This window comes from Anas acuta, chromosome 18 (genome assembly GCF_963932015.1).
Source record: "Anas acuta chromosome 18, bAnaAcu1.1, whole genome shotgun sequence".
Classification (NCBI taxonomy): domain Eukaryota; kingdom Metazoa; phylum Chordata; class Aves; order Anseriformes; family Anatidae; genus Anas; species Anas acuta.
In genome coordinates, this window is record NC_088996.1 from 3,931,666 (window position 1) to 3,955,077 (window position 23,412).

Below are 23,412 nucleotides of genomic sequence, written 5' to 3' on the forward strand. Positions count from 1 at the left end.
CGAGCTGCTTTGGCACAGCCTGGTTTTCTGATTTAACCCCCCCCTGCTGGGGGGTTAGGCTGTGATGGGCCCACACTGGGCCCAGTTTGGGTGCTGGGCTGGGGGGATTGGGACGGATGGGGCTGGTCCCAGCATGGGTTAATGCCTCAAGGGGATTAATGGGTTTAAATCCCACAGAGGGGGGGCAGTGCCAGGCTGCCCTGCTCTAATCTGCCCTGAGGGATGTGGCTGCCGGCTGGGTGGGAGGGGGGCAGCCCCAAACTGCCCCCAGCCCCTCCAGTGGGGTTTGGAGTGCCCCTGAGCCCCCATACAGGCTGGAGGAGGGCAGGGGGCTGCTTGTCCTGGGTGGGACTTTGGGGGGATTCCCTGGGTGGGGGGCTGACCCCTTCCTGGAGAGGATGGAGGCTGCAGGTGAGGGTGCTGGGCTGGCGTCCCGGGGCTATTTTTAAGCCCTGTGCAGCTTACTGGGTCGGAGCTAAGCCCTCCTGCAGCGGGAGGGCACGGGGGGGGCTCAGCAGTAACCGCTCTGGGAAGGGGATGGGGGCTTCAGGAGGCCCCCCCAGGGTGCTGCAAGGTAGCTCGGGGCTGGGTCCTGGACTAGGAGTGTGGCTGGGGCAATCCTGGGAGCCTCCGTTTTGTGTGGGTTTCCTGAAAGATCACCAGTTTTGCAGTTGGATTAAAATACACATCCGAGCTGTGAAACCCTTTGGGCACAGGGGGGTTGATATGTGCTGCAGGCTGAGAACACCCCTGGGGGGCCAGGGGCAGGCCTGGGGGGCACCCAGCGGGCTCCGGGAGCATCTCCTGCCCGCAGCCCTGGGCTGTGCATCGCCTCTTCTCCTCATCGCAGCAGCCTGGGCGCCGGTTCTCACGTGGGGGGGCTCGGGGACAGACCCAACCTTGTTTCGGGTTGCCAGGGTGAAGGTTTTGCCCGGGCTCGGCGTTGCCTGGGCACCAGGGATGCCAGGCAGGGAGCTCGGCGGTGCCGGAGCAACCGCGGGAGCGCAGCAGCACCCGGGCTCTGGTGGCTGCCTGGGGGCCAAGCGGGGCTGTCCTGTGAGACCAGCACATCCCTGGGCCGGGCTGGGCGATGGGAGAAGGGTGAGCCCTTACCCTGTCCCCTCCAGGCAGTGCTGGGTGCACCCCAGCTTGGGGAGAGCCAGGGAAGGAGCTGAGGGGGCTCCCAGAGGGGGGGGAGAGCAGGGGGAGCCCCAGCTGGGGGCAGGGGGTTTGGGGGCCGTGGGGTGCTCGTTACCGGGTCCCCAATCATCCCAGACCCTAAACCCAGACCCTACAGCCGCCCAAATGGAGCTGCTGCACCCCTCCAGCACCAGGCCGCCCTTCCTGTGTTTTCCCCCAGGCCTCGGCCCTAGGGGCTCTGGATCAGGACAGCCTGGTGTCAGGAACCCACAGAAGTCAAAGAAAGGAGCGTGATGCCATCAGGTTCTGCAAATGCTGTCCTGGAGAACAAAATCCACCCCCACCCAGCTGGTGTTGAGGAGCCCAAGGCTCACTAGGCCCTGTAACTTCGACCCCATCTGGAAGCGGAGCTGCTCTTCAACTGATCGCTGCACTCAGCTTCTGCTACAACAAAATCCCTGTGAAAGACTTGTTTAAAATACCACGCTACGCACTTGGTTCCTACGCCTGGTTGTGATATTATTCATAGTGCTGATTTATTTAACTGAACTAAAATTGGAAAACTCCGACTCCCAGGCCCTAAAAATACTGCCAAAGCGGCACTAAAATTTCCAGAGCCTACCAGTCTCCGGTAACAACAGCCCTGTGCGGATCTGCGAGCTATTATCTGATACTTCCTAACTGGAACAAATCATTTCTGGTCTCCAATTAGCCATTACAGCTGCCCTTACAGTGGGGGAACACCCCATGAGTTATCCTCCCCACCTCTTCTTTGAGACATCTTCCCTGCCAAGGAGAGCGCGCTGAGTCGGGCAGGGAAGGTCGGGTTAAATAACTGCACTAAAAACTCCGTCCAGAATGAGTCAGACAAATGGCTCTTTGTCAGCAACAGACCTCGGGTGTACCACAGGCTGATTCTTACCCTAAAGGTTTCTGCCCCGGTGAGTGATGCTCGCAGCCTGAGCTGCCTTGAAGAGGGATATCACTTTTCTGTCTTCCTTTAGATGTGTTTTCCTTCTTGCTGTGATAACAGCAGATAAAATGAAGTGAAATATCACTTCCCAGCTGATGGCCTGAGGTTTCCAGGTCCACGCTCGTACCAGACACCCGTGTGCCCAGGCCCAGGGCTGAGCAGAGCAGGGTTTTGTCTCGGCAGCCTCCTGCAGCTGCCAGTTCCCCTGGTCACATAAAGAGCACAGAGAGGCTGTGCTCTGGTCTTGCTTGGCTGATCCTGGTGGTTTTAATCACATTAACAGGTTGACTCCTTCAATCTTTGTAATTTTTTTTGTGATTCAGTAGTTTTGGGGGACTGAGGAGCTGTGGTATCCCACCGGTCTGTGCCATCTTTCCTTGTGAGAAAACGCTATCCTGGCTCTCTTTGAGCAGAACAATCAGCCAGGAATTCCTCACCTCACTAATTCCCTTACCAACCCAGCCCCAGAGTTGAAAGGGGGCCAGCATTTCCCTTTGGCTGTGCTCACCCACACCCAGGCCTCTCTCATATCCAGCAGCGCCCACCGCACCCCAGAAAATAGGGTTCAGAGTCCCAGAAGGGAGGCTCTGTTGGCCTCACCACCCTTTCACCACCCAAAGAAGATCACGCTCAGGAACCTCAGATTTTTATCTTTTTTTTTTTATTATTCAAAAAAGAGCAGAGCCACCAGAGTTCTCAGACTTCTGTCGCACTGAGGAATCCTGCTCCAAGGGAAGCAGGAACACTGGGTACTGCCTGTCCACAAACAGGTTGCACCAGGAATCAATTAACTGCTGGTGATTTAGGCTGTGCTGGAACAGCACGTTAAAGTTACGGAGTCATTCCCAACCAGGTCTGTCAGCTGGTGGCTGTTCGCCAGGTCCAAATTTCAGCATTCCGGGCTGTTGCAAGAAAGTGCAAAGGTGACCAGCTGACAACGTAACCAAAGGAGACAGACCAAAACAATGCGGAGGTGTCAGCCACGCTCAGACCTCCCCACCAGGGTCAGCTCCTCCCTGGAGCCCAGGCCTGTGCCTGGCTGTATCCGTCAGGTCTCCAGCTCTCCGGCTGGCAGCTTCACTTCACTGTAGGTTTTCTTCTCCACGTGGCTTGTCTGGTCCAGGAGCCATCGTTTCTCTTCATCGCTGATGTCCAGCCTCAGCGTCACCTCCCGGAAAACGCTGTTCACAGCAACCTGGAGCACACAGAATAAAAAAAGCTGAGCCCCAGTCATAGCACAAGTGCTGCTCGTGTTCTCTGGGCAGTTACCACACCTCCTTAAAATGAAGCTTCTTGAACATGCAAATGCTGGCTTCGTTTTCCTGGCCGATCTTAGCCTCAAATTTGGTGATGCCCAGGTCTGTCACTCCTACAAAAGAAACCAGAAAGACAAGCATTCCTGTTACCTGCTGGGCTGCCACTTCTACAAAGACACAGGACTCCAATTTCTGAGGCGGGTGCACCTCTTACTACCCTCTACCTCAGCACGAATATGTGCTTCTAGATCACATCACAGCTCTGCTCCCATCCCCGTGCCCGGGGCTATCCTTACCGTAGGACATCATCATCAGGGTCGCCTCCTTGCCAAATCCTCTGCCACGGTAGCTGGGCTCTGAAAGGGAGAGCCACAGAAATCAGCACCCTGTTAGGCGAGACAAGTCAGCAGGGGCACTTTTCAGTGCTGGGTACTTTTCAGAAGAGGCTGTGTCCCAGGCCAGCAACGGATGCTGATCAGATCTGAACAGCCAAGGTAAAGCAATGACAATAAAAATCTGCCCTCAGTAACATCTGTCTGGCTTTAGCCAAGGTGGCAAAGGCCCAAGCTAGCAAGCAGAACCTCACCTGCAATCATAATTTCAATCTCCCCCAAAGTCGGATCCTCGGTGTCGGTGAGGAAGAGGTTCACATCCCCCACCATGCAGTCCTCCTCCCCACGTGCCTGCCCAGACCAGCGCTCCGTGTCCAGCACGATGAAGGTGCACTCTGTGGAGAACAGACAAGAAGCAACATTCTCACGGCACGAATTATTCACAAAGTACCGAAGGATGAAATCAAAGGCATGCAACGGGCAAAGGAACAGCAGTTTCCACATGTTAGCAGTGAGGAAGAGGTAATAATTGCACCTCCCACGCCAAGCATGCCTGCTCCCGTCCCTAGAAACATACGAAATGCTCTGAAAAACCCGTTGTGAGCACAAAGGATCGTGCAGACACTGAGACTAGGAACAGCCTGCGTAAAAAGGAGCATGAAAACTTTCATTCCCCGACCGAGGTCTCACTGCTTTGTCTCTGCAGCAAGTTCAGGCGAGGAATTGTTTGGTGCACAAGGATCACCCAGTGATTCACCCGGTCCGCTTTACTGCTGCTCTCAACAAAGCTTTTAATGCCAGCTAAGATCTCCAGACTGAGATCTTTGCCAGCCTCGGCATTTTGCAGCTCCCTGTATTTCTATGAGGCTTTTATGAGCACTGATTCATTACCTGTAATAGAGCCAGGGAACAAATTCAGTCAACTAATCTCGACCAGGTAATTATAAAGTAATTCGAATCCTAAGGAAAAATACAACTCCCTTCCACCTTTTGACGATGATCAGTCCTGGGGAGTGGTGATGGTGCTGGAGAAGCCCAGCAGATAATGCTGTGCGAATTAAATCATCCTTACCTTTGAAAAACTGCACAAAAAGGACACCAACAGCCCTGGGTGTTCTCTGCTTCCCAGGAGCTTCCCAGCTACAGTTTGTACTGAGCACGTATCAGCTACAGACATGCACGGATCTCCCTCGAAAGTTACCGTGTCCATATTCCCCTTGCTTCAAACTATCGCTGTTCATCTGCCTCCAAATAGTGGAGACGAAGAACCCCAGAGCCCCAGGAAGAACAGAAACCAGACAGATGTTAGCTGGGCTGGGGAAGGCAACGTGCCGTGGTGCTCAGGCAAAGCTGCTGGAACTGAAACCAGCCTCACGCCCCCTCGGGCTCAGTAAAGCCCACTCACATGTGCCCTCAGCCCACCCTGTGTCCTTTACGGGATGGAGAGGGACCCGCTCCCCCCTGCCACCCACTCCTAGCAGGTGTTTAAGACCCTCACTGTCTGCGTCGTCCCGCCAGCTGCGCTGCATCTCGTACTCCTGCTCCAGGCTCAGCGGTTCGGAGGCGGTCAGGTGCTGCAGCTCCTCCGACTGCATCCACGCGTGGTACCTGGCAAAGAGAGCGGGACGGTGGCCACGAGTGCTCCAAGGACCTGCCTGTGCCCTGTCGTGTCTCAACTCGGAAGTATCTGCAAGCCTCTTGCTGGATGTGAAACAGGAACCAGCGATCTCCTTGGACATGTAGCAAAGTTTGTGCATCCTGCGGCTTTGTGTGAGGTGCCACGACACGAGCTGGAAGTTTTTAAGAGTTCTGACCCAGCAGCACCAAGGGTCAGGATTTCAGCCCGTCTGCTTTCGATACAGCCTCACTGACAGCTTGACAAACACTGCCACCTTTGTGCAGAGCCGGCAGCTGCCCGGGGCAGCGCTTTACAAAGCGCATTGATCAGAGGTTTGGCTGCCTGGGGTCACCCACTGCAGTCCTGCTCCTCCCTGGCCTTTACAGAGAGATCCCAAGGGATGTTAGAAGTGTTAGAAGTGCTGGCTGTTCTCCCACGGCCAGGTATTTCCCTCCCTGTGAATCCACAGTCCTGGCACAGACCTCGGGGATGACCGCCGTGAGCAGGGTGGGCACAACTCGCTGTCTCCCTACAGCTTTTTTTTAATTTCTGTGCTGTTCCCATGGGGAAGAGGCCCCTGCAGCTGCCGAGCCAGCACCTTTCTGAACAACACGCTAAAAAAGGGAAGGGAAACCAGACCCGGAGGACGCGAGCCACGTACCGGGGCACGTGTGCCGGGGTGTACGGCACCAGGGTCGCCCTGCTCCCCTGCAGCACGGTGTCCTGGTTAATCCTCATGGCCCCGAGACACGGCCGTGTGCCCGCCGCGCAGCCCGGGGGGGCACAGAGCTCGCAGCCCCCTGCAAGGCAGCAGTGGCAGCCCCAGCCCTGCACGGGGCTCAGAGAGATGCCTGGGGCTGGGATCTGGGGCGAGGCGGAGATTTGGGGCTGGGACTGGGGGATCTGGGGCTGGGATCTGGGGCTATGGAGGGATCTGGGGATGGGATCCAGGGCTGTAGGGGGATCTGGGGCTGGGATCTGGAGCTTTGGGGGAATCTGGGGCTGGAAGTGGGGGCTGTAGGGGGATCTGGGGCTGGGATCTGGGGCTATGGGTGGATTTGGGGCTGGGATCTGGGACTGGGATTGGGATCTGGGGCTGGGATCTGGGGCTATGCGGGGATCTGGGACTAGGATTGGGGGCTATGGGGGGATCTGGGGATGGGATCCAGGGCTGTAGGGGGATCTGGGGCTGGGATCTGGAGCTTTGGGGGAATCTGGGACTAGGATTGGGGGCTATGGGGGGATCTGGGGATGGGATCCAGGGCTGTAGGGGGATCTGGGGCTGGGATCTGGAGCTTTGGGGGAATCTGGGGCTGGGATTGGGGGTTGTGGGGGGATCTGGGGTTGGGATCTGGAGCTATGGGGGGATTTGGGGCTGGAAGTGGGGGCTGTAGGGGGATCTGGTGGTGGGATCTGGGGCTATGGGGGGATTTGGGGCTGGGACTGGGGTCTGTGGGGGGGATCCAGGGCCGGGATGGATCAGCTACAGAGGGATCTGGGGCTGGGATCCAGAGCTATGGGAAGAGCAGGGGCTGGGATCTGGGGCTTTGGGGGGATCCAGGGCTGGGATCTGGGGCTGGGATTGGGATCCGGGTTTGGGATCCGGGCTGTGGGGGGCTCCCTGTTTGCCCCCCCCCCCGCCCCTACCTGCACCGCCTCCCTCTGCGCATGCGCACAGCCCCGCTCCCCCCTCCCCCCTCCCACCCGGCGTGGCGCTGTGGCCCCGCCCCCTCCCTCCCACGTGACCCCCCTCCCCTCCAATCCGCGGGCGGAGGCGCGGGGCCCGGTCACGTGCGCGGAAGCTTTTCCCTCCTCCCCGCCGCCGCTCCACGCCCCCCGCTCCCTGCGCCGCGCATGCGCACTGAGGGGCCCGGGGGGCGGCCCCGGGGCAGGGCCGGGAGGAGGGGGCGGGCGGAGGGGAGGTGCCCGCGGCCGGTAAGGGGCAGGGGGGCCTGGGGGCTGCGGTACGGCGGGTCAGGGGGCCTGGGGAGGGCTTGGGGGTCCTGGGGAGGGTCTGGGGGTCTCGGGGGGTCCCTGTGTGGGGCCCCGGTGGGGTCTGTGGGGGGCTTGGGGTCCTGTGTGGGGTCTCTGTGGGGTTTGGAGTCTCGGTGTGGGGTCTCTGGGGGGTTTAGGGTCCCTGTATGGGGTCTCCGGGGGTCCCTGTGTGGTCTGAGGTCCCAGACTGGGGCCCACGGGGGTCCCCATGGGGTCTGGGGTGCTGTGTGGGGTCCTTGTGGGGTCTGAGGTCCCTGTGTGAGGGTCCTGGGGGTTCCTGGAGGGTCTGGGGTACCAGTATGGGGCCACTGGGGGTATTGGGGGGGGGTCTGAGGTTGCTGTGTGGGGCCCTTGAGGGGCTTGGGGTCCCTGTGGGGGGCCCCGGTGGGGTTTGGGGGGGGCCTGGGGGCTTTGGAGTCACGGTGTGGGGTCTCTGTAGGGTCTAGGGTCTCCGGGAGTCTCTGGGGGGTCTGGGGTCCCTGTATGGTCTGAGGTCCCAGTATAGGGCCGCTGTGAGTCCCCGGGAGGTCTGGGGTGCCGTGTGGGGTCTGGGGTCCCTGTATGAGGGTTCTGGGGGTTCCTGAAGGGTCTGGGGTCCCAGTATGGGGCCACCAGGGGACCTGTGGGGTCTGGGTTTCCTGTGGGGGGTCCCAGGGGGAGTATGGGGTCCCTGTGTGGGGCCCCGGTGGGGTCTCTGGGGGGTCTCGGGTCCCTGTGCTATGCCACCTGGGGTCCCTGGGTTGTCTAGGGTCCCTGCATGGGGTCCCCGGGGGTCCCTGTGTGGTCTGGGAACCACGTGCAGGGTTCCTGTGTGGGGCCCCTGAGGGGTCTGGGGTCTCTGTATGGGACCGCTGGGGGTCCCTGTGGGGTCCGGGGTTCCTGCGTGGGGCCACTGGGGGTCTGTGGGGAGGGGACTTGGGGTCCCTGTGTGGGACCCCTGGGGGGGGGGTCTAGGGTCCCTGTGTGGGACTATTGGGTTCTCTCTGGGGTCTGGGGGCTGGTGGCATTCCCAGCCCCGCCTTGGTGCGTGTGTTGCTGCCTTGCTCCCGGGGCTCTGCCGGGCGGTGCAGGCTCCCCAAACACTCGGGCATTAAAAGCCCCGGTGCAGGGATCTCAGTGCCCCGTGTCTGTGGGGCTGCTGCCGGCCGCCTGCTGTTTTTTTTTCTGCCCCTGGGGTCGTTTGGGGAGGCCGGGGGCTGCCCGAGCCTGCCCCACGCAGCCCCGTGGCCCTGAGGAGCAGCGGCTGTGGGAGAGGCGAGGTCTGAGAGCGTCCCCGGGGCAGTCAGGCTTCCTCCTGCGGTCTGAAACCTCCCTCTGGCCGTTCGGGACATCGCGTGCTGGGGCAGGGCAGGGCCTTGGGGTGTTCCTTTTAACTGGTTTTAACGGGGCAGAGAAATCCTCGTGGTGCTGGGCCGGCTGCGGCTGTCCCGTGTCGGAAGACAAGAGTGTCGAAATTACCTCGTGAGTTCCCCTCCTTCTGGCAAAGGTGACCCAACTTTGTGCTTTGTTTTTTATTTTCCCCCTAGGTAAAAGGCAACAGAAGCTGAGAACGCCCTCCTCGAGCTGCTCCCCTCACCATGGCCGGCGGCATTACGGACACGGGGGAGCTGTACTCGCCTTACGTAAGTCCTTCGGGCTCAGCGCCTGGCTGTCGTTACTCAGAAGTCTTCTCAAAATCCTCTTCTTTCAGCTTGTGTTGTCATTTCCCACTTCCCCGTGCACGTAACCGCAGTGTTTCGAGAGTTGCCGTAGGTCAAAGGCTGCTTCAAAATGCTTCGTGCTGGTAGCTCTTTGTACATCGCACGTTCCTTTATGTGCTGGGAAGGATGGCGTCTGCTTAAGGTAGAGTTCCTTAAAATGTGCTAAGAAAAGCTTCGTGTCCGATACCAGCTCTCGCATCCTTCTACCTGTTGCTCTTAAACTTCAGCGTTTTCAACAGCACAAATTGTCACGTGAAGCTCACTTAAACAGGGAAAATTGCCATGTGGAAATTAGGCTTTTTTTTTCCTCTTTTAAGAAATTCAGAGGAAAATCATATATAAAAGAAAAGCTACGAATAAGTAATCTTCAGTTACTTATTTTAACCTTTAACCTTTATTTTAACCTGTTTTTGATAGGCACGAGTGTTCATAAAGCGTCAGCTCTTAGATCAGTGCTTTGCAAACAATATTCCCCCAAAAACCCCACAGATAACTAAATAAAGACCCAGTACTGAGTGCTACGGGTCGGCTTTCAGATGGTCAGAAGCTTTCATCCCCCTGTTAATGACTGAATTTAGACTAACTGGGTCTCAGACCCCAGAAATGGGCCACGACTGAGAAAATAGAGAATAAGTCAGTAACTGGGGTTCTGGGCCCTACAGAATCAGTGTCACCTTTCTGTTGGTGTGGCAGGAATACCCTAGAGTCTCATCTCAAAGTCTAGAGCGCTCTCCTCTTTGCCTGAAGACGTCCAGCCAGGCTGAATGCACGAGCACCGTTCTCATCTCAGCCTGCTTGACCGCAGCCAAGGAAAATCACTTGAGTGCTTTATGTTGAAGAGTCCTTCACTGAAGTGAGTCATGGCCCTGGGCACTCGAGCAGGAGGTGTGCTCGGGGAGCGGCAGCTGTGCCAGCCGAGTGAAAAGAACTTTCCTGCGAGCTGCGGTGGCTGACTTGTCCTGGGAGAACCATCAGAAGATGAAATTGCTCTGCTTATGTTAGTGAATGTAGGGCGGGACAGCGTGCGGGGGCTCTGGGGAATAGTTCTGGTATCAATTCCTTCACGCTCAGAAAAATGTACTCAGACATTGCTCTTACTGGCTCTCCTCTAGAGAGAGACTGACCTATATTAGAGAAAAAAAGATAGAAAACAGCAGCAACAACGAACTTTGGGGCAGTCTTTGTGAGTTCAGCTACATTTGCAGTCTGGGGGTGCTGTCCAGGTGCTCTTTGCCCTGGGTCAAAAAAAAAAAAAGGAGGTTGCTTTAAAGGATAAAATCCTTCCCCTTCCTGAAATAAAATAGCTTTTCCAGAGTGCTGAGTTGCTTACTGGTAGAATGGCAAGCAGGCTTTGGATTACAGTTCTCTTTGGATGTTTCCTGCTTGCTTAAGGGTAATGAAGGGTGAGACACCCTGGAAGGGAACTCCTGTAGGGAGTCCTGAGTACTTAGGTCAGAAAATAACGAGAGACCCAAACCCACATTGTAAACAACTCTGGTAGAAGCAAATGGATGTTAAAGCACACAAAGCTCACGTCCTTAAGTTAGAAGGAAACAATATTTTTAAATAATAGGAAAAATGGGGAAGGGATTACATTTTTGTCGTGAAAAATGAGCTGTGACTTGCTTTGTTCTCTGGTTATCAGGCTCCCAGGAATTTGGTCTCTAACGTGGGCTTGCTCCCACCCTGCTTGCTCACAAAGGTTGCTCTCTCCATTCGAATTATCATGCACGTGAGGGGGTTTGGGTGATCTCTGGCAAAGCTGCGAACTCACGTTGGGTTCTGTGGATGTTGCAGGTCGGTCTGGTTTACATGTTCAACCTCATCGTCGGGACAGGAGCTCTAACCATGCCCAAGGCATTTGCGACAGCGGGGTGGCTGGTCAGCCTCGTTCTCCTCATGTTCCTGGGCTTTATGAGGTAGGATATGGGTTTGTGTCCTCAGGAGAGGGGGGGTGCTCCATTCAGGAGCCCTGAGATCAGTGCTGAGGCTTGGGCTGCTGCCTGAGACCTTGGGGCAGGTCTCATGACTTGGGAGCTGGTTTGCCACGAGTTTCTGCTCAGCTGCCTGTGCCCCTGCTGGAGCAGCAGGTGGAGCTGAAGGCTGCTGATAGAGCTGCGATGTCCAGGCAGCCTGAGATTCTCCAGTCACTGACAGAATTGTCATCTTCCCGACAAGCCGTGTATCCCTGCTCGTTTCTTGCCTGGCTTGCAAATAAATAAGAATAAAACTCCCCTCCTGCTGTTGGTAAGAACAGAATTTAGATGTTTTTTTTGTGGATAACTAGTTCTGAACGTGCCTTTGATGTGAAGGCAGTGCTTTTCAGACCTGTTAGCTGCTGCTGAACAGGGGTAGCCGTGCTCAGTACTGACTGTAGTGATGCTTCTAAATTCCCCACCTTGAAGCCGTGTGCTTCAGAGGCTTGACTGAATTATCAATTGTGGCAGCACCAGTAACGGAGCTTTGTGAGCACTCCTAGATATGTTTCAAAACACAAATGTGGCACGTGAGATGCTACCAGCAGGGAGTCTGCCAAGGTCAGCAGAGGAGCACAAGTTTCCAAACCTGGGTGCCACAACCAGACCCAACTGAAAACAGAGCCTGAAGTATTCAGTGCCCCCGGAGCTGCGTTGTTTTTGTCCCAGCCCTGGTGCTTGGCTTCCTCCTGCCCTCTGGGCACTGACCCTTCAGTAAGAATCCGTGCAGGAATTGCTACGTGGGCCTCAGAACAGGGCTGCTTGCTTTTATTCTAGCAAAATTAATCTCTTGCTTGAGCTTGATAAATGAGCCCAATTCCTGGAACAGGGAAGCCACTCTAATGCCTTAACTAAGATTGATTTGAAGGTTTTTTTTTAATTACAGGGCTGTTTAGCTGAGATAACGATGTGCTTTCCATAGGAGCATCAGTGACTACCTGTCCCCTGGCCAGCTTTTCCCATGGCCTCCAGCAAAGCGTGTTTGCATATAGATGTGATCTGCCCCTCTGCCTTGTTTTGCTTTGTTTCTAATGCCATTTGGAAGAGTCTTTAGGGCAGCAGAGTACCTTTGCCACAGGCTGTAATGGATAAACTTCATAACAGGACTGTGCTAGTCCAAGCTTCCTTCTCCCTTTCAGGGCCCATCTTTCTAACAAGGGTTTGTCTTCCCAAACCCTCCAAACTCCTAGCAAGGTGTTTTCTAGCTACCTAATGTCTCCTCATCCCTGAAGGCATGCGTATTTTTACTGCATTTTGTTCTCTGCTTGAACACCTCCATCTCAGGAGCAGAAGAAGGCAGCGGTGTGCTGAGCAGAAACTATGAAATAGGCGGGGGGGAGGGTGCAAAGTTGGTGAAAGCAGTTCTGTTTGGTTGGTGTTTGCCCCTACAAATAGTGAGGATAATTCTCCATGTATCTTAAGCAACGATGCTTGACTGTTGTTGATATTAACTGGATTTCTCTCCCAAGCTATATGACTACCACGTTTGTGGTGGAGGCCATGGCTGCTGCAAATGCCCAGCTGCGATGGAAGAGAATGGAAAAACGCAAGGTTTGTGTGGGGTTTCGTTTTCCATTTTCTGCTGTTTTTATCACACGAGGCTCACCTGAGATTTCTGTCTTTGCTTTGCCTCATTAATAACTAATAAAGGAATAGATTTCTACTCTACGGAACTTGGCTGCGTAAAATATGACTTTTAGTTCCCTGTGGGGTTGCTCGTTAAAGACTGGATTTTCTGCTTCAGCTTTGAAAAATCTCTTGTGCTGCTTACATTTTTTTTACTGGATGTGCTCTCCTTGCCCTGAAGCGTTGCTCAGCGAGTGTGGAGAGGTGGCAGGCAATAGATCGGTGCCATTTGGAGTGTGCCAGGTTCTATAAATCCTCGCTGATCTCAGGTCACTTAACTGGGACAGGCAGGAATGTCCTTGCTGCCGGTCAGGATGTGTCCCGGGGAGTGGACAGTCCTGAAGTATGTCTTGTCTGGAAAACTTGCTTGTGGCTTTTTTGGATCCTGGCTTCGGTGGCTTTTCTGGATCAGTGTGAGGTATGGTTCTTTGCACTGATTTAGATCCCTGCCTGTATGTTATTGGGCTGGAGTTATGAGATCCCATAGCCAGACAGAAAAGAAATGGCCAATAAAAACACTAAGATTTCTTTTCCCAGTTCTGTAACCCTGTAGATCTACCAGACACTTGAGCCACAATTTTCTTGTGCCAGGTATCCCTGCGTGAATCAGACACTTGCTGTATGACCTGCTAAGAGCAGAGCCTGGCACTCACCTCAGTCTGCTCTGCTGGTGCCCTTTTCTGCTCTCCAGTGTCTCAAACTTGGGCCAAGGGCTCCCAGTATTGCCCCTGCTTGGTAGCCTGTCCTGCCCAGCCCAGCCCTGCATAGGAACTACCTCTGAGGTGCTGGAAGTGAGACCGTGACGCTGGTGGTGCTGTAGGTAGTGGAAATCTGAGCAGTGGTCTGGCCTTTTCTTCCAGGAGGATGATGAGGATGAGGATTCTTCCTCTGGAGTATCTGACAGTGACGTTCTCCTCCAAGACGGCTATGAGCGAGCAGAGACGCGACCTATCCTGTCAGTTCGTAAGTATCTCAGCTTTCACTGAGACTTTTTCTCTGCAGGCAGCATTCCTGTGAGCCCCAGTAAGCAGAGCAGGACTCTGCTGTCCATTTTGCCCTTAATTTCACATTTGCATCCCGAAGACCTTAGCACTTGCGAGATAAGGCTCATTGAGAATTCAGTTTACCTTCTGCAGGCTGATAAAGATCTCTTCCCTCTAGGTCACTAAGATGAGAATACCTTGTTTTGAAAACACTTTAAACTAACTTCAGCAGAGTGATTGGACCCGTGACGCTGCAGCTGTGGAGTGGTAGATAGTACATAGTGTCCTTCAGGCTGCTGCTGGAGCTTCGTGGGTGTTTTCAGATAATCTGGCCTCTTGGTTTACTCGAGGGACTGGTTGAAACCTCCTTGTTTTCAATTTGCAGAGAGACGTGGCTCACCCAATATCTTTGAAATCACTGAAAGGGTGGAAATGGGCCAGATGGCTTCCATGTTCTTCAATAAAGGTAAGTGATTCATGCGTTTAAAGTCCTCACAGCCCTGCTGCATACTGTGTGTGTGTCTGTTGGTAAGTCTGAGTGCTTCTCAGTGTGGGTTTACATCCTGAGTTTGTGATGGTTCCATCCAAGTATCCATCCAAGTATCCATCCCTCTGTGCAGTGTTCCTCCAAAGCAGAATATTTGTGGGCCAGAACCTGCATGAAGGGGGGGGTGCTGTGGTGGTGTGGCCAAAAATACCAGCTGTGGGTATTGGCTGACACAGGTAAGTTTAAGTCAGTTCCACTTCTGACTGGTTTTAACCTAACCCTGTACTGAGTCTGTCCTCTGACCTCTGCTCTTTGCAGTGTTGGAGCCCAGCTGTGGAGTTTACTGGTTCCACCTTGGCAGCATTTGAGAATAACACATTTTTATTTTTTTCCTGAACCCTGTAAGTGTCAGTCTGAAGGAGAGAGGCTTTGGGGAGAGTTCCTGAGAGCTGTATGTGTCGGGGTGGGGGTCAGCTGCTAGGACATGGAACTACTGAATGAAAAAGGGTCCCTGGTGAGTATCTGGTAGGCAGATGTTTTATCTTCTTGCTGTTAAGTGTCTTTTGTTGTATGTCAGGGAAGGAGCCTGTAGCTATACTGCAATAAAGCCATTGCTGCATACAATAGAAACCCAAGTTCTGATGTTAGGCGTTCTGAAGCTGGGTGAGGAGTACATTTGAAATGCTGAGCAGAGCCAGAAAATCATCAGACACCATGGTTGTGCAATTTTGAGCCTGTCAGGCCCCATTTCTTGTGGACAGCGACGTTTTCTCTTGTTCGCTAGCCACCTTAGGAAGATGTGATGGGCTGGTTTTTTCCACTACATTACATCAGCTTTATGCCATTCTGAGACTGCCTCTGAAGGACAGCTGGGCTTAAAGAGTGAAGATTGTTTCAACTGTGTTATTGCTGATTTTAAAGTCCAGTTGGGGGAAAAAAAAAAAAAAAGAAGCTTGATTTCCCTATATGCCCCATGTGGGTCTTTGTAGATGTAAGACATTCAGGGGTGTCTAAATCCACATTGAATCAGGCGGCCACTTTTCCGAGTCAGAAGAGGAGAGGTGACTTGGCTGTGTGCTGGAGACCCAGAAACATCTTGTTCCTAGTCTCATCTGTTGCTCTGAGATGCTCTGACTTTAGGCAAGCTTTTTGTCCGTGTTCTTTGCTGTCTGTAACACGCTGTGGATGCTTCCTTAGCTCTCAGTATTCCTCTGAGGAGTAATATTGGGATGTTGCTTTGATAGCAAGCCCTGGACACCATGGCTTTGCAGTATCATTGAGGATTTAGGCAGGGAGTCCTGCTCTGCTGCATGTGGACTGGGGGAACGTGCAGACAAGCCTCAGAAGGTCTCTTTTTCATGCACTTCCCAGGAAGGTGGTGATAACCCCTCAGGTGTTGAGCAGTTGCTTTCTAGAAGGCTTCTCTGCCTCGGTGCCAGCTGCTGCTCAGCCAGTAGAGGGTGCTGGAAATGCAGCTCCTCTGGTGCTGGTGGGAGGTTTCCCCGCGAGGTGATATTAACTGCTTAGCATTCTGAATCGTAATCCCCCTTCTTAATGTTGTTTTAGCCAGAGTTATCTGATTTCTGTGTCAGGGATCCTCCCCCGGGCTGACTCAAGCCAGTGCCAAGGGATAAATCAGCGGGGAGTCAGCGGGAACAGCTGCAGGCTGGAAACAACTGCCGAGGGATGAGCCCAAAGGTACGCGGAGCAAAGGGGCTGGGGCAGCTGTAACCCACCTACTGCTCTCCCCTGCTCTGTACTCAGCAGCAAGGAGCTGGTGCTGAGTCCTCGTTCAGACACGCTCAGGTCTGCTGAGCACAGAGAGCAGGCGAGGTGCCTCCTGCAGATCCCAGCTGAAGTTCTGGTGCTGACAGATGCACAGAGAGGCCGTGGCTGAGGGCAGTTGCTCAGTGACCCCTTCCTGCAGCCTGGTGCTGAGAAACTGGGTCATGCTAGGGCAGTCCTGGCTCCAAGCACCACCCTCTGCTGTTTCACAGCTAGCAAGTGTCTGGGTGGGTTTTGCTCACGCTGTGTGAAGCGTGGATCCAAAACCAAGGTGTCTGAGCTCTTTACAGCCTTCAGAGGGAAGGCTGGTGAAGGCTTTGTAATAGACCTTAAAGCCTCGGAGACCTAGGGAGTTCTCTGCTCTTTTCTCTTAACTTTTTTTTACTTAAACAATCTGACAGGAGTTGAATCTGCAGTCCTGGGAGGTAAGCCGAGGATAAATCTCCATCTCAGACTGTCTGCTTTCTTCAAGGGAGGTGGCTTAGGCTTAGGCTGTGGTAGGCCTGTATGCTCTTTCAAAAAAGCTGGCTCTGAAGAGCTGCTTTTTTTTTAATTTGCAATGTTGGGTGCTTTCTTTTGGGACCAAGCAGTCATTTGTTGCAGTAATGGAGTCTGGGCACATCTGTCATGCTGTCCCCCCACAGGAAGCCATTGATTTTCCCATTTTTGTCCAGTAATGAAAATATTGATCAGGGAGGATCAGTAGCAGCTTGTAAAAGAACTGGCAGCAGTAGGTTCTGGTTTGGGGATCTACATCTAAGTCTGACGAGTGCTTAGTGGATTTTGCAGCTTCTGTCCTACATCAGATATTTGTTATAATACTCAACCCATTTTAACAGGGAATTGGAGAAAACTGCTAGGGAGTTTGCTGTTGTCTTCAGAATGATGCAGACTCCTTAGCTGTGTGGTCATCTTAAATCTTTCACAGAGGGGGGGAAAAATAAGGGACCTATAAGAAATTCTCAGGCTGTTTCTGGAGGGGCTGACGTTCTCCATTTATCTATTCAAACAAACCAGGAACAACCCTCGTGTATTGGCTTAGTGCTTTATAGGAGCAGGGAGGTCTCCTTGCTGCTTCCCCATCCAGCCCTTTTTGTAGAAACGTTTTCTGCTAAGTAGGCTGAGCACATTGAGTAATTTATTTAACACGAGTGGAATGCCTGTTAACGTCTCCTGACATGCAGGGATCCAGGGACAATGTGATGCTGAAACTTGAGGGCAACCAAGTGCTGTGGAAATATTAATCCCTGTTCCTGCAGTAATGACGTTTTTATTTGATAGCTGTCATATGAGTCTCAGAGAGGTGAATTGATTTGCCCAAGCTGCATTAGGATTAAGCATCAAGTGGTATCACAACTGGAAAGTATGGACAGGTTCCCTGAGCAGCTTTCCTTCAGTATTTGCTTCCTAAATGAAACAAATTCGAGGCTTCTTTTTGTAGCTCACCTGTTTCTGAACTGAAATATGTTCCAGTTTGGTTTTTGTTGGTGAGATTTATGCCAGCTCTCTGGGAAGACGAGAATCCCAGGGTCTCATCAATCATCTCTTTATTCCTGCTGGTTTCAGCCCTCTGCAGCAGTGTCTTCCTGAGCCCAAGAAAGGCTGTTTTGTGCACCCAGACTGCTTGAGTAAGACGTTTCTGATCTCATAGCTGAAGGCAGAGTAAACTTAAGAAATAAACAAACCACAGAAGAAAATATTTGGGGACAGGAACAGCATTCATTGTGGCACTAGGGTGTAGTAGGGCTGCAGAAACAGCTTTAAAGCTTTGCAAGTTTGAATCTTGCCTCGGGATGCTGATGTTTAGGAATATCCCAAATGGCTCCACCTCAGCCGTGTGGAACTGGATCTCTGCAGGGCTAAATTCTCACTGTGAAGGTCCTGCAGGTTTGAATTGGCAGAGTACTGACAGCTCTTGTTTCTTCACTGCACTGTTCATCAAACTGCGTTCACACCAGGTCTGTCACCACCAGCTAGCGTGCCTGTGACTCTTCCAGGTTGTCAGCTTCATCTGATAGTTCAATTACGTGAGAGCTGTGGGCCTGGAGCAGCGACTGGAGGATGGGTGTAAGCTTTGAGTGCCTGGTGTGAAGGCCAGGGATTTCAGGAGGCAGAGCTGAGCTCTGAGGCCTCATGTCCCATCGCTTCCCGTGCTGTAACTGTCTCCTAACCTGCTGGTGTGACCCTTCTGTGCAGTTTTCTGCAGAAAATGTAAACTATGGAAAGAAATGGTGTGTGTTTTTTTTTTAAGATGTTGAAAAACATCTTAATTAATGTGAATTTTTGAGTTAGAGTGCAGAGTTCAAGAATCCCTAATACTTCTCTTTCTTGCAGTGGGTGTCAACCTCTTCTACTTCTGCATAATTATCTACCTCTATGGGGACCTGGCAATCTACGCAGCAGCTGTGCCGGTCTCTCTCATGCAAGTGACCTGGTAAGTGTGCTTACTGCTGGGCAGTTACGTGCTAACAGGGACGAGGGCAGGTTTGGGGGCTTGATGGGGTGATAAGTCTGACTGGGTTCAGCTCTCCTTCCTGAAGACAAGCGGAGAAATGACTCAAGGACATCTCAGTGCTTGTGCGTGGGAAGGTGAAGTTGTTCTGTATTCCCCACCCAAGTGCCTGCTGCAGGCTAAGCTGTTGTTGGATGCCTGAAAAGTACCTGACCTGATTTCAGGTAAGTCCCTGGGTGTAAAGTACTTCAGCTTCACCTTGCAGGCATGGGGCTCGTTGCTCACTGGTTTGAATGCCGTCCCCTGTGCAGTATCTTAGCTTCTATCTAGATAAGAGCTGGGAGGTGTGGTGCTTATCAAGCTTGTGACCTGCGAGTGGTGACACTGCTTTGTGTTCACCTGATGAGCTCTGGGCTTGAGACAAGTTCCTTCCTAAAGAAATAGTTAGTGAAAGACTGGTGTGCTTGGGGCTGGGCTGTGCTGCACTCGTACTCAAAGCTTCAGAATGGAAAACTGCGGTGTTCCATGTATGACTCTAAACTTGCTAGTCTAATGAGCAGATTTTAACTAGGTAATCAAATAATTTGTCTTCAAATGCATGGTCTTCACTGACTTGCTCTGTTAAACAGCCTCTGACCATTGCTCTTCCTTGAACACAGGAGAGGGGAAGACATCTGCTGGGAGCTGATCACTCTCTTCTTTCTCCCTCCTTCTTTCCTAGCAGTGCTATTGGCAACCATTCTTGCAGCGTGGGAGATGGCACGAAGTACAACGATACAGACAAGTGCTGGGGGCCCATTCGAAGGATTGATGCTTACAGACTGTATCTGGTGAGTTTCTCAGACTGGAATGACCTTTATTTTACTTGCCCTGCCTTCTGGTGAGTACGAGTTTTTCCCTATAGAGGAAACACAGTGTAAGTGAACAACAGGGATGTGAAGCTTTCAATTCAGGCTGACCTTGTTAGCCAAATGCCTGTTTTCCGGTGCTGGTGACATGTCTTTGTTTCAGTTTGGTGGCCATCAGAGTAATCCTGATCTCAAGCTTAAGCAGATCTGTCCTTGTTGCGTAGCTCTATTTTACTTAAGCAGGTGATGGGTCCGTGACAGGTTTTCTCTAGTGTTTGGCTGAAGTAATTGTCACTTGGAGATAATTGTTCTCAATACACTCGAGCATATTAAGCTCTCTTCAGTGCGTTCTTTATGTGAATAAAATTGTTTATGCTACAGTAGAATCTGCTTTTTTGAAAGATGATGGAAACAGACCGCTTAACATCAGCGCTGTACGCTGCTTTAGTAATAGCTTGCTGTCTAGTTTGTGACTGTCTATTGCATCTATTAGTGTGCTTTGGTTCTGCTGTGAAACCAAGGTTTCCTCATGGGATGATAAACACTGCTGCTCCTGAGCTTGGTGAGAGTCGAGCACTTGTACCTGGAGGTAATTGTTAGCAGGGCAAAACGAGGAGGTGTGTAAGTACTGCATCGTGGGGATTTTGGGCAGTGATGGTAAAGATCTCGGTGAGTTTTAAGGAAAAAAGTGATGAGGCTCTGGAGGTGCCCATGTGTGAGTGGAGAAACCCGTGAGTAAAGCCTGCTTGAAGTCATTTTGTGGTTGGTACCTCCTGGATGTGCAGGAGATCACATCTGAGTGCGTTTGTTCCATTACTGCAAAAGACAGAGCTGGGCCTCAGGAATATTAGTGAATGTCAAAGCCTAGTTAATTATTTAGGAGAAATATTATTGCTTTATTAAATTGTCTTGGTCTGTTTCTTTAAAATTTCCACAAGATTGAGGACTTCTTCCCTGAATTTCAATAACTCTGCCTTACCCAGCAGAAGGAGCTAGTCAGAAGAGCAGACATGCATTAATTACTGCCTGTGTCTCTCGGATATTGTGTCTATAATTCATGAAGATAATTGTTAGGACTTGAGGGGAAGAAAAAAAACACAAAACTGTAAGCATTAGACTTGCTGTCTGTGTATACAACCCTCAGAGGTGCTTTTTCCCTCTGCTTGTCTCTCGTGGATCTGGAGAATAAATATCTGCAAAGTCTTCGGTAGTGGTTAATCCTGCCCTGCCTGGTAAGTGAGAGGAGGGTTTCAGTGCTTTCCTCTGCTCCTCCCTACAAGCAGGGAGGGATTGCTTGTGGGAAGACACGTGTCTGTGGTGGATTACTGGGGAAGGAAGCATCCCACAGTCATGTTCAGGAGACTCCTGAGTGTCAGCATTACCTCTGAGTTGTGGCTTTATGAGGCCTCTGATGTTCCATTAATACAGGAGCAAACTGGGGCTTGTCCAACATCCAGCCCTGGTCCTACTCCCTGCTTAATCTGTGCGCCTTTTTCTCTAGAAAACAAAAACTGTGATGGTTTCCCTAGGGAGGGAGAGGGGATGTAATTGTTCACGAGACATTAAGACCCACAGCACTGGCACTGCCTTTGGACTGCCTCTGAAGGGATTATGCCAGTTAATACTTCCCTACTCCTGTCCTATTTGTAATGTGGAAAACTAATGACCAGTCGTTACAAATCATAAATTCTTGAAGAGACGCGTGGGGATGGGATGGGTAGGAAGCATCTTGATTTTTGATCGAAAAATTAATAGCAAAACAGCTTTTATGTTGTCCACCAAATTGTTACAAATGTTTGCTATAGCTATCATAGGAAACGTAAGCTTCTCTTGGAGTTTCAGTTGAGATATTTTAGGAGTGAAGAGACTTTGTAATTTGCTAGGTTGTTGTGGCTTAAGCACTTGATAAGTACCGAAGCTTTCTGCTGTAGGAAGATTCACCCCCCTTTTGGAGGCTTGCATAAATGAGAGGACTTGATGCAGTCAGACGTAAATGTCAGCCTCCGCTTCCAGAAAAGTACAGTGCAGGGCATGGGGTGCTGTGTCTGTACCAGATTATTTCTAATTTGCTCATCTTTCCCTGGACCAGGCTCCAGGGTCATCAAGCTTCTGGTTATCGAACACGATGCTGCCAGAATTACGGAGCATTTATTTGAAGCTTAATCTGAATGGTGTAACACAACCCAGGTACGAGGAGCGTTGGCTGCTCTATTGCAGTGTCAGGGGTCTGGCAGGTATTTCTTGGTATTTCTTGGTATTTCCTGGACATATCACCAAGGCTCTGGAGCACTCTCAGCATTGGGAAGTGCAGCTCTATGAATTTTGTCTTAGCTTCTTGTATATGTGGGGTCGTGGACATGCAGGAAAAGCTAGAATGTGTCTGTCTGAAAGGGAAAAGACCTCAGAAGATTGAGGAGGGGTGAGATGCATTTTACCCTTTAGAAGGGTTGCTCTGTTTTCTTGTTTTTCTTCTCAAATTTTCTTCTGTTTAAATTCTTTCCTGTTGGAATAATTCTGGTTCCACGTGTCAGTGGACAAGCAAGGTCTCATTCTGCCGGAGAAGTTCCCCTGTGGCAAGGGGACAGATGGACACTGCGATCCCAAAAGAAAGCAGCTGAGGTTTCGGGTCAGTCCTTGTGTCCTAGATGTCTGCCTCTAGTCCTCTCACCTTGTCTGGGGACAGTATTTAGGTTTTGAGTGGTTTTTAGGAGCCCGATGGAGGAACGTAACCAGAATCTCGTCCCTGTTCCCCATGAAGCAGGTCACTGGATGTAGTTGTAGCTCTTCCTCTGTGCATGGCCCCACAGAAGGCCTTTTTTTGGGCTAGCAGGGTGAGCAGTCTATTTGAGGTTTTTGGAAAAAACAGTGCCAATGGGAGCTCTCCTGTGCCAAGTGCCACCAGTCTGCCAAAGGCTGGTCCTGCCCTCATCCTGTTGACTCTTTCTCTCCCGGTGCTGTCGTCTTTTCAGCAAAAAACATCGACCCTTCAGCTAGGGGCAAGAGGAAGAATGACTGATGTATAAATCCTATTTCATGGTTTGTTGTCCCAAAAAGCCTCTGGAAGCTGTCTCGGCTCTGATCACCGTTAATGGGAGCTGAAGACTACGAACATAATGAGAATATTTAGACAGATTAAATCCTCCTCTTGAGACCTGCTCGTCTGCGCAGCGTCTTTATTGCTGCTCCAGATTTCCTCAGCTCCGTGTGACTGCGGAGTCCTGGGGGACTGCTGGGCCCCTCTTAACCTGTGTCTGAACAAATGGCCATCTCGCCTCTGGTTTGTAAATTGCCTTGGAAAATAAGGGCCTGCAAAGTAAACAAGTGCAGGAGATACTGAGCTGAGTGTTTGCTCGTGTCCCATCTCTTGCTGCTCATGTTTGCCTTCTCGTTTTGGGCAGCAGGAGCCTGGGGGGCTTTGCAAGGCAGAGCCCTCACGGGGCGAATCGGCCGGGAGGAGGGTTTGTGTCAGCTTGGCCCAGCGACCTTGGTGAAGGCGAGCACTGATCACAGCTCAGGCAGATCGATGGCTTTGTGTCTCTGCACATCAGTCACGGCGCTGTCACGGCCTCGACAGCCAGAGTGAGTCCCGAGTCCCCTGGCCGTTCTGGTGGCGGTGCTGAGGACAGGGTTTGGGATTTTGGGCGTGCTGCCTTCACACCTGAAAGCAGTGGCTTTGTCATGGTCCCCGTGAGGTGAGCTGGATGTCCCGTGTAGGCCAAGGGAAGGGGCGGTGGGTTTAGGCCTCAGATCTCCCTTCAGGACACTGCCCGGTCCTCCTGCTCCCGTGTCACACCGAGGCAGAACCCTGACACCACAGGCCCTGTTTCTAGAAAGCAGACACTGAGATAAATAAGCCATTAAATCCTGGGGACCGGCGGCCGTGCGGTGTCTGATCCAAAACGCATCCAAGCCTGGCAAGTGTGGGGCTCCTCTTCTGCACCAGGGCAGCCGCGGGAGCCAAACCCTCCTCTCCTCCCAGCCCTGCTTTGCTGGCAGCTCGGGGCACGGCGGCTTCCCTGAGCGGAAAGGAGATGGTTTTAATTCTCGGGGGACACTGTACGCCTTTCAGGGGGGAGAGGCACGGCTTCGGCAGCGTGTTGGAGCCCCCGGGTGCATCTGCTGGGGAGGGAAGGGCCGCGGCATCGGCACGGCCGGGCTCGCAGATGCTGCAGTGTCGCAGGCGGCCCAGCGGGTGCGGGCCGAGCGAGGAGGGGAGCGCAGATGGTTTAATGGAGATTATC

At 52.4% G+C, this 23,412-nt stretch overlaps 2 protein-coding genes across 7 annotated transcripts in view; one reads left to right on the forward strand and one right to left on the reverse strand.

Annotated features, from left to right (window-relative positions):
* Positions 1-2,770: 2,770 nt before the first annotated feature.
* NAT9 (N-acetyltransferase 9) lies at positions 2,771-7,033 on the reverse strand. The gene is made up of 7 exons (XM_068654725.1): positions 6,967-7,033; positions 5,981-6,119; positions 5,200-5,309; positions 3,956-4,096; positions 3,666-3,725; positions 3,388-3,482; positions 2,771-3,308 (listed from the first exon to the last, which is right to left on the reverse strand). The coding sequence occupies exons 2-7, from the start codon at positions 6,055-6,057 to the stop codon at positions 3,162-3,164; spliced, it is 630 nt and encodes a 209-aa protein (XP_068510826.1). The 5' UTR covers positions 6,058-6,119; positions 6,967-7,033; the 3' UTR covers positions 2,771-3,161.
* A 90-nt stretch (positions 7,034-7,123) lies between these two features.
* TMEM104 (transmembrane protein 104) overlaps positions 7,124-23,412 on the forward strand; it is a 39,777-nt gene continuing 23,488 nt past the window's right edge. The window contains exons 1-8 of one of the 6 annotated variants that reach the window (XM_068654721.1): positions 7,124-7,254; positions 8,841-8,936; positions 10,812-10,933; positions 12,460-12,541; positions 13,477-13,579; positions 13,985-14,065; positions 18,206-18,305; positions 19,048-19,153. In XM_068654721.1, coding sequence (XP_068510822.1) covers positions 8,892-8,936; positions 10,812-10,933; positions 12,460-12,541; positions 13,477-13,579; positions 13,985-14,065; positions 18,206-18,305; positions 19,048-19,153 — 639 coding nt within the window. In that variant the 5' untranslated portion in view covers positions 7,124-7,254; positions 8,841-8,891. Of the gene's footprint in view, positions 7,284-8,840; positions 8,937-10,811; positions 10,934-12,459; positions 12,542-13,476; positions 13,580-13,984; positions 14,066-18,205; positions 18,306-19,044; positions 19,154-23,412 lie in introns of all 6 variants that reach the window. The other 5 variants (XM_068654724.1, XM_068654718.1, XM_068654723.1 and 2 more) reach the window with 5 other exon arrangements.

Coding starts and splice junctions, on each gene's coding strand:
- NAT9 (XM_068654725.1), bottom strand. CDS start 6,057: ATGAGGATTAACCAGGACACCGTGCTGCAGGGGAGCAGGGCGACCCTG. Junction 3,726..3,955: donor GATTGAAATTATGATTGCAG/GTGAGGTTCTGC, acceptor TCTCCCTTTCAG/AGCCCAGCTACCGTGGCAGA. Junction 3,309..3,387: donor AGAAGCTTCATTTTAAGGAG/GTGTGGTAACTG, acceptor TGTGTGCTCCAG/GTTGCTGTGAACAGCGTTTT.